At 35.9% G+C, this 10,178-nt stretch overlaps 1 protein-coding gene across 2 annotated transcripts; it reads right to left on the bottom strand.

Annotated features, from left to right (window-relative positions):
- Window positions 1-1,278: 1,278 nt before the first annotated feature.
- LOC124960383 (olfactory receptor 150-like) lies at window positions 1,279-3,868 on the bottom strand. 2 transcript variants are annotated; one of them, XM_047519116.1, is made up of 2 exons: window positions 3,850-3,868; window positions 1,279-2,201 (listed from the first exon to the last, which is right to left on the bottom strand). In XM_047519116.1, exons 1-2 carry the CDS (start codon window positions 3,866-3,868, stop codon window positions 1,279-1,281), a joined length of 942 nt encoding a protein of 313 aa, XP_047375072.1. The 2 variants fall into 2 exon arrangements, with proteins under 2 accessions (XP_047375072.1, XP_047375073.1); XM_047519117.1 differs by lacking the exon at window positions 3,850-3,868 and having other exon boundaries at window positions 1,279-2,220.
- Between the last annotated feature and the right edge of the window lie 6,310 nt (window positions 3,869-10,178).

Raw genomic sequence — 10,178 nt, 5'->3', positions numbered from 1 at the left:
AATGAAAAATAATAATAAAAATCAGAAAAGGGATCAAATTTACTAAAATATAGTCAATTAAAGGAGCAGAGAAAAACATGGTGGTACTTAGAAATGTCCACGTTTGTGTCTTCAATGCAACAGTTTCTGAAGTCTTGGAAGCAGAGCGGCATAAGAAAACACAACTATGACTTGTCATCTAGAAGTGACTTTTGCATAAAAGAGAAATATTGATCTCTGAAGTCTGAGAAACTCTGCTGGAGATGAGAAAAGGCATGTAGGCACTGCTACCACCTTGCGAGAAGGCAACTGGTAGATGCCACAAGGAGCTATTGAGACTTGCTGATGGGGACGATCACCTCTTAGGAGGACTAACTCAAGTTGTTCCAATAGAAACTTAATATACAACAGGGAAAAAAAGATATTTATTGGTTGGAAGCCTCCTACATGACTCACAAAACAAGTAATTTTTATTAATTAATAGTGAATTTGGATAGGACTTACCTGATTTTTAACATTTTTTGAAGATAAATAAAATATAAATACATTAGCAAAAAATGCTATTTCTCAGTCTGAGACTCTCAACAAGGGATTGGAAAATCAAGTACTCCCTTTTCTGGCTATAGAGACATGTGCACAGAATAGTCAGGAAAATAGAGATGGTAGCATAGTCCATAAATGGTCAAGCAACGCATATTGCATGGATAGACGTTTAAATACATGTAACATTCAGTCTTTTTTATTGTCAATTTCTGTTATTCTGTTGTTATCTCCTGCATTAGAATGATCTCATTACACTTCATGTGCCTCCGTATTCTTTAACATAGTTGAATACACTTTGTAAGAATTAGAGGTTATATTTTGTATATTCCAAAGAGTTAGAACTGTTTATTTTGGATCACAATTTCAGAAATGTTTTCCAATATATTTAGTTTAAAAGGCCAGGTACAGAAAATACTGAGAATATCAAAGCATGATGACCACATATATTTATTTAAGGTAAGTGAAATTAAAAGACCCATGTTCCAAATGTATAAAACATTAACAATCATGTGCAGGACTTTGAGAACTTTTTCAAGTATTTAGAGATGTTACAGATTATTCAGGACAGATAGACTCTGGGATTCCCAACAGGGTGCTGCCTTCATTCTGTGTGATCCTGTGAATCTAGTCCTACCCTTGGCACTTTTTTTTCTTTCCAAATAATCAAGTACTAGTAATAATCTCATGAGTTATTTTTTTGCTTCCTAACTAAATCTGTTCAAATTACAAACATCTGCTAACTCAAAATAGCCTCTATCACAAACTTCTTTTTTCAAGAAACTTACTTAGGGCCACTTTGACATCCTTATTCCTCAGACTGTAGATCAGAGGGTTCAGCATGGGCACAACAGTTGTATAAAACACAGATGATACTTTCCCTTGGTTGTTGAAGCTGACTGAGGATGGATGCAGGTACATGAATGCCAGGGAACCAAAGAAGAGAATAACTGCTGAGATGTGGGAGCTGCAGGTGCTGAAGGCTTTGGCTCTGCCCTCAGAGGAGCGAATGCGCAGGATGCTGGCAATGATGAGGATGTAGGAGCCAAGGATAGTCAGGGGTGGAACAAGGATATTAAATCCACTGAGGCACAAAACTAGTAACTCATTGATAAAAGTACTGGAGCAGGATAGCTCCAGTAGTGGAAAAAGATCACAGAAATATTGGTTTATTATACGAGCCTTACAGAAAAGCAGTCTAAGCATGCAGGCTGTGTGAACTGTTGCACCAATCAAGCCCATACTATATACCTCAACCACCATCCAGGAGCAGACTTGATTAGACATGCTGACATTGTAAAGCAAGGGGCTACAGATGGCAACATAGCGGTCATAGGCCATTGCAGCTAGCATGTGACACTCTGCGATAACAAAAACAAGGAAGAAGTAGAGCTGAGTCATGCATTCAGCATAGGAGATGGTGTTTTTCTCTGTCACAAAGTTCACCAGCATTTTAGGTGTGATCACAGTAGAATGGCAGAAGTCAATGAAGGAGAGACTGCTGAGCAGGTAATACATGGGTGTGTGCAGGTGAGAGCTGAGGCCAATCAGTGTGATCATGCCCAGGTTCCCCACGACTGTGAGCACATAGATTCCTAGGAAGAGGAGAAAGAGGGGCAGCTGGAGCTCTGGTTTGTCTGTTAATCCTGCCAGGATGAACTCAGTCACTGTAGAATGATTTCCTTCTGCCATTTTCCCATGAGAGTTCTAATTAGGAAGAGAAGAAAACATTTTAAATAGGTTTCCATTGTCCAATTACACAATGGAGTATGAAACAGAATTCGAATCTTTTCACATAGAGAATTTCTATTTCACATCCTCTCCTCCACTGTTATCTGTCAATGATGTTGTGATCATGGAAATATGTGACGCAAAAATAATTATAAGATAAAACTTTTCATATTTGTGCTCTCTGCTTTAATGTTTGATATTAGTATTATCTAGTCTCTAAAATCCCACAGAACTGTCCTGAAATTTTTGATTGAGTTATCCAAAGTACTTTCATGCCTTATTTGTAAATCTTCTCAAGTGGGAGAATGTACCTTTTTATGATAAAATAAAAACAGCACTAAAATACCCATATCAATAGTACACCTGATGGAAGACTGAAAGTCTTTCTTCCTAAGCAAATGAACAAGGCAAGATATTCACTCTCTGTGCTTTTATTCAACATCATACTAGAGGTCTGGCAATGAGACTCAGGAAAGAAAATATACGAAAATCTAGATTAGAAACACTATTTATAGATGTCATAATCTTCTATATAGAAAATCCTGGGAATATCTATTTTAAAAAAGTGTTAGAAGTAATTGAAAAGTGAAGCAAAGTGGTAGAATAAAAGATCACCCAAATAACTCAGTTATTTTTTTACACACTTGCATTGAAAATACACTTGCAATAGCAGGAAAAAATGAAAATCAATAAACAAATGAAAAATGAAAGATGCAAGTCATTTCTTTAAAATTAAAAAAAAACTATTATTGGGGAGAGACTGCCATTGGAAAGACAACTAAGTTCATAAGTCAAAAGGCTTTTACTATCATGGAAAATTATTTCTCAATACATCAACAAGGAAAACACAAGCATTTCTAACTGCTATTAAAAAGTGACAGAGACAAGGAAGACACATACGCAAATATTCCTTCTATGTCCTCATTAGCAAGTGAGCAAGTGGTAATAATAATAATAATAATAAAGACTGAATCACAGTACCTAGAAAAGTTGTACAAAATCTCCAAAAGATTTATGTAAGTACCCAGAAGTTTCCTTCCTGAAACCTGCTTTCATTTGACTCTCCTTTGGGTTACCTCCTGCAGAGGACAATCCCTAATTCTGGGCTAAATCTATACTTTCCTAGAAAAGCTTAAGAGTGTCTCAAGCAGGAATTGTTAACTCATGATCAAGCACAAATATTGCTGACATTGTAAACCCAGAGGAGCTTCCTATTTACCTTTTTTAAAGCCCCAGGTATTTATTTTAATACATCTCCCTACTTTACCTGTATTCTTGAAGTTGAACTTCCACACTGCTGTCATTTCAATGTGTCCTCTACAGTTCATACATTGCAAACTTGACCCCCAGTGCAACAGTGTAGAAAGTAGGGACATTTATGAAGACATTAAGTCATGAGGTGAATGGATTAGTGGTATTATGAGAATGGGCTAATGATCACAGGTGCAGGTTCCTAATATAAGAATTAGTTTGTCCCCTTTCCTCTGTCTTATGTGTGTACTCTTCTGTCCTTGCCATTCTACCATGGGATGCAGCAAGAAGACCCTCACCAGATGTGACCCTTTGACCTTGAACTTCCTGGCCTCTAGTATATTAAGCTAGATAAATTTCTATCCATTATACATTACCCAATCAGTTGTACTCTGCTACAGAAACACAAAATGGACAAAATGGACATGTATCCTACCATATTCCCTGCTCTTTACAATTTTCTAACTGATGACTTTTTCTGTCTTCTTGGCCTCTCCCACTAAATACCAACCCCCATCACAGAAGCTCCATTATCTCTTGCTCAGTCCTTGCAACTCTGGTCCATTCCATGTGAACATCTCCCCTGAAGTCTGACTCTGACACATGCTCTTCATTGCTACTGCTTCCTGTCCTGCTTTGCTAACAGTACCTATGTGCTGCACCATCTTGGAGCTTCATGGAGAATTTCCACTAACCTGCCCTGCATAAGTAGGCTTAACCTCCATTGGTCTGATTCATCTTTGAGATTGATGAATTATAAGCAAAATAGAGAAGCCATTGAAGAGAAAAAAGGTATATTTGCTTCTTAACAGTTTTATTGAAGCAGAATTGATATGCAAAATTTGTATATATCTATTGTATACAATTTGTTTAGTATAGACCTAAGCAAACACCAGTGAAATTGCCACTACACTTAAGATAACTGATGTATCTACCACTTCCCATGGTTTGTTTCCTTTTGTTCTTTTCTTTGTTTTTGTTCTGTTGCTTGTGCTAAGAACACTTAATATAAGATCTCCTCTCATCTTGGAAGGAACCATTGTACTGAACATTTTCAGAGTTAGTTCATCTAACATAACTGATGATTAATACTTATTGAACAACTACTCCCTGTTTCCCCCAACTCTCTGCCACTGGTTGCCATTATTGTAGTCTGTGCTTCTATGAGCTTGACTGTTTAAATAACTTAAAGAATGATGGAGTATTTGACTGTTTGGACTGGTTTATTTAACCTAGGGGAGAGTCCCTTGTGTCCGTCCATGTTGTACAAAGTGGCAAGATTTCCTTTGGGGAGAAAATAGTTTTAGTGTTTATAAAAGAAAACAGTGCAACTCAGAATCATCATAATATTAATAAAATATGCCCAAAGTTTGTGTGTCATTATATTTTTACTATATTATTAGAATAAAAGAATGGAAGGCTCCTCAGTTATCCTGATTTTAGTAAAATAATGGCTATCGATGTTTTGTAGTTGTCTGATGGACATTAATCGGTTATGTGGTTAAGTGAAAATAGAGAACAATGCCTCATAGTTATGTGAGCTCAGCTAAAACCTAAAGACTAATTGTATGTCAGAAATGTTGAGGTTTTCTCTCATTAGGACTGTGTATTCAGTCTTGTCTTGAAAGAAAGAATTTTGTCATAAACTTGGACTATGCCACACCAGAAATTACTTCAAAATTTATAGATAATAGTGATGAAGACTTATATTGGTGATAATATTTCACCAATATAAGAAGATACTGCTAGGCTACAAATGTGAATTCATATTGAAAGGAGTTTAATAGTGATAAGCAAAATGTTTGCTATCAGAGTTGAGGATAGAGAGATGAATAAAGAAGTCTTTGGAACGTTAGAGCCTGAAAGGGGACAAGGAGGTCAACTAAACACTGGTAAATACCATGATTGGGCAGGTGCTACAGAACACTGCTATTATGGTTCTAGACCAAAGTAGGTGTCTATGAAGGTTTTTGTAGACTAACTTCTATTTCCCAACAGGGATGTGACTAATACATGAAAGGATTATGGTGGCTATTATGGTTCTAGAGCAAAGTAGGTTGTCTATGAAGGTTTTTGTAGACTAACTTCTATTTCCCAACAGGGATGTGACTAATACATGAAAGGATTATGGTGGCTATTATGGTTCTAGAGCAAAGTAGGTTGTCTATGAAGGTTTTTGTAGACTAACTTCTATTTCCCAACAGGGATGTGACTAATACATGAAAGGATTATGGTGGGCTCTTAGTTTTAAACCATAATGTTCCTTTTGTTTCTCTTTTCTTCTATCACCATATCCTGAATAATCTTATTTAATAGTTAAGACCCTTTCTTGATGATCTTTAATAGTTCCTAGTGGCTCAGAAGGCTGACGCAGGAGGATTGTGAGTTCAAAGCTAGCCTCAGCAACTTAGCCAGGCCTAATCAACTGAGATAGGCCCTGCCTCTAAATAAAACATTTTTTAAAAGGCTGGGGATGTGTCTCAGTGATTGAGGGTCTCTGGGTTCAATCCCCGGTACTCCTCCCCACAAAAAGAGATCTTTAATAGTAACAACCCACTTAATAAAACCAAATACCTTGAGCCCATGAGTATGCTATATTTGCCTCCACGTAGCATGTACTAATTCTGGCTTAACTGAGTTGCTTACCAGCTTTTCTTCCAATATAGTCCTGGGACAGTGCCTTGCATAGAGCAAGTCTTAACATGAATGTGATTAATAAAATCACAGCAAGAAACTGAGAGATAAGTTTATACAGAGTCAAAATGAATGAACAAAACCCTTACAATGCCTGAGTTGAAATGAGTAAACAAAGAAGCATCTGCCATGATTTCATACTGCAGGGGACAGGGTAATGATAAGGGAATTGTGTTCACAATCCGGTGTAACTCTTACGATGAGGACTGGGAGAGATGGGTAAACAGTCATGTACAAATCTATCAACAGAAGAAGATTTAAAAGTATAAAAATCAAAGTTTGGGATGCAAACATACCCCTCCTTCTTCCAAAAGAGTTCAGTGTTGCCAATTTTTTTGTCAGTTGCTCTGGAGGAAAAATAACATTGATGGTGGGAGGAGGTGACAGACTAGAGGTATTCTTTGAGTCACTAATCTTGATCTCTGTTAAAACTCATGCCCAAACCCACATGACTCTGCAAAATTTGGCTGATGACATGATTTCGCATTCTGGGTGTAGATAATAAGAGTCTGATTAGGAGCAAACAATGATAATGACCTCCCACTGGAATCTCATCCCTCAAGTGTGAACTCTGGGGAAAATCTACATTTACTATATCCCTGGTTCCACTCTGGTTCTCAGGTGCTTAATATTGTCAATGTTCTTATTTGCATATGAATGAAAAAGAAAGATCTGAGGGATATTGTTAGAGTTCTACTGAATTTCATGGCATGATATTTAAACATAAAATTTTCAGAAACTTTTTGAGACATATACTGAAGGAATTATTGAGATTTTGTTTTGCAATGGAAAGTAATATTATATAAGCAGGAAAGAGGCTAATTTTATAAGACTTGAAATTTTTTATTTGACCTCTGCTCTTTGTATAAAATATGATAAATTCATATCAGTAATTGTTTTAATATTTTAACCTGAATCTACATAAAAACTAAAATTTTCATTCAACTTCTTTTTTGGACTGTGCAATGTTTCAAATTTTTAATTAAGCATTTAAAAGTCAGAAGATTTCTCATAAGATGTGCAACTTTTCTAAAAAACTAGAATCTTTGCCATCCTAGGCATCCTGATATGTGTAGAGGTGTATGGGTATGACTGCACACCTAGCCTCCTATACAGCACCAGGGCTCGGTCCCTACCCTCCCTCCAGTGGCAACAGCTCTTAGACCAGCTGTCTGCTCCTCCTGTATAAGTTTATGATCTCTGAATTAATATTTGTGTAACAACCCAACATCACTTTGATTATACATGATAAAGTAACAATGAAGAGGGAGGTGGAAGCAGTCAGTTCAAAGAGGATTTGATGTGTCCCACAGGTTAATTAGCTTAGTAAGAAAAGGGAAAGGAAAGAGAACATGGAGAAAGTATAACAAGATGGCCCTGGCTCCTGCCAAAGAAGGGCAGAAATAAGGTTATAACCATTTCACATGTCTTTTTTCAAAGTCCCAGTGACTCTCACAAGTCAGTCTCACAAGTCTCACAATAGGAAACCTTAGTGTTACTAGCACATGACCCTTTCTTTCTTTCTTTCTTTCTTTCTTTCTTTCTTTCTTTCTTTCTTTCTTTCTTTCTTTCTTCCTTTCTTAAATTTTTTTATTTGTTCTACTTTGTTGGACATGACAGTAGAACTCATTTATACATTTTGATAGATCATACAGAAATGGAGTGTAATTTCTTAATCTTTCTGATTATACATATTGTAGGATCAAATTAGCAATGCAGCCATATGTGTACATGAGGTAATAATGTCTTTTTCTCTCTACTATCTTTCCTACCCCATATCCCTTCCAATACCTTCACTCCACTCTACCTAATATAAAGTAACTCTATTCTTCCCCATCCCCCCACCTGATTGTGAATTAGTATCTGCATATCAGAGAAAACATTGGGCCTTTGGTTTTTTGGATTTGGCTTATTTCACTTAGCATGATATTCTCTAACTCCATCCATTTACCAGCAAATGCCAGAATTTCATTCTTCTTTAAAGCTGAGTAATATTTCATATATATGTATATGTATATATACACACACATATACATCTCACATTTTCTTTATCCATTCATCTGTTGAAGGGCACCTAGTTCAGTTCCCAGTTTAGCTATTGTGAGTTGAGCTGCTGTAAACATTGATGTGACTGCGTCACTGTAGTAGGATGATTTTAAGTCCTTTGGTATAAACTGAGGAGTGGGATAGCTGGATCAAATGGTAGTTCCATTCCAGGTCTTCTGAGAAAACTCCATACTGCTTTCCATAATGGTTGCAACACTTTGCATCCCACCAGCAATGCATGAGTGTGCCTTTTCCCCACATCCTCACCAGCGTTTATTGTTGCTTGTATTTTTGATAATTGCCATTCTGATTGGAGTGAGATGAAATCTTAGAGTAGTTTTGATTTGCATTTCTCTAATTGATAGAGATACTGAACATTTTTAAATATATTTGTTGATCAATTGTATTTCTTCTTCTGTGAAGTGTCTGTTCAGTTCCTTAGCCCATTTATTGATTGGGTTATTTGGTTTTTTGGTGTTAAGTTTATTGAGTTCTCTGTATATCCTAGAGATTAGTGCTTTTTCTGAGGTGCAAGTGGTAAAGATTTTCTCCCAATCTGTAGGCTCTCTCTTCACATGATTGATTGTTTCTTTTGCTGAGAGGAATCTTTTTAGTTTGAGTCCATACCATGTTTTAATTCTTGATTTAACTTCTTGTGCTTTAGGGGTCTTGTTAAGGAAGTCAGATCCTAGGCTGACATGCTGAAGATTTGGGCCTACTTTTTCTTCTAGTAGTTACAGGGTCTCTGTTCTAGTGCCTAAGTTGTTGATCAACAGTGAGTTGAGTTTCATGCAGGGTAAGAGATAAGGGTTTAATTTCATTTTGTTACATTTGACTTTCCATTTTTCCCAGCACCATTTGTTGAATAAGCTATTTTTTCTCCAGTGAATGTTTTTGGCACCTCTGTCTAGTATGTGATATCGTATTTCTGTGGGTTTGTCTCTGTGTCTTCTTTTCTTTATCATTGTTCTACATGTCTGTTTTGATGCAAATACCATGCTGTTTTTATTACAATAGCTCTGTAGTATAGTTTGAGGTCTGGTATTGTGATGCCTCCTGCTTCACTTTCCTTGCTAAAGATTGCTTTGGTTATTCTGGGTCTCTTACTTTTTCAAATGAATTTCAGAATTGCTTTTTCTAGCTCTTTGCAGAATGTCATTGAAATTTTAATAGAAATTGCATTAAAGTTGTATAACACTTTTGGTAGTATGACCATTTTGACAATATTAATTCAGCCTATCTTGGAGATTGAGAGGTCTTTCCCATCTTTTAAGGTCTTCTCCAATTTTTTTCCTTACTGTTCTGTAGTTTTCATTGTAGAGGTATTTCACCTCTTTTGTTAGATTAATTTCCAAGGTTTTTTTTTTTTTTTGAAGCTATTGTGAATGAGATAGTTTTCTTTATTTCTCTTTCAATGGATTTATTACTGATGTATATGAATGCATTTAATTTATGGGTGTTGATTTTATATCCTGCTACTTTGCTGAATTCATTTGTAGTTCTAGAAGTGTTTTGGTGGAATTTTTATTCAGATTTTATGCTCAAATATAGTAGATATTGACAAAGGCCAGGGAGGAATACCTAACAAGACTGAAAAAGAGAGATGGGGACTTGTTTCCTTATTAAGAAAAAGCAAAAGACTGATCAACAATGAAAACATATATGGTACAGACATTATTCTATTTCTAAAATCATTGGGAGATATAGTGTATTTATTATTAGTACCAAATATCCACTAAATAATAGATAATTTGAGACAATAATTGCAGTAAGTTTTCACAATTTAATTTACCTGCACTGTTTTAATTTTTTGTCAGAAATAGACCTTCATTCTTGTGTTAAAAGGTCTTTTGGGAATTTCAAAAGTCTACCATTTACATTTTAAAGGGTAAAAATTTAAAAACATAAAATTTATAGCCCCATGAAATATGTTTCTC

This window comes from Sciurus carolinensis, chromosome 11 (assembly GCF_902686445.1).
Source record: "Sciurus carolinensis chromosome 11, mSciCar1.2, whole genome shotgun sequence".
In the NCBI taxonomy this organism is placed as follows: Eukaryota; Metazoa; Chordata; class Mammalia; order Rodentia; family Sciuridae; genus Sciurus; species Sciurus carolinensis.
The sequence above is the reverse complement of the archived record's forward strand: the minus strand, read 5'-3'. Positions and strand labels throughout refer to the sequence as shown.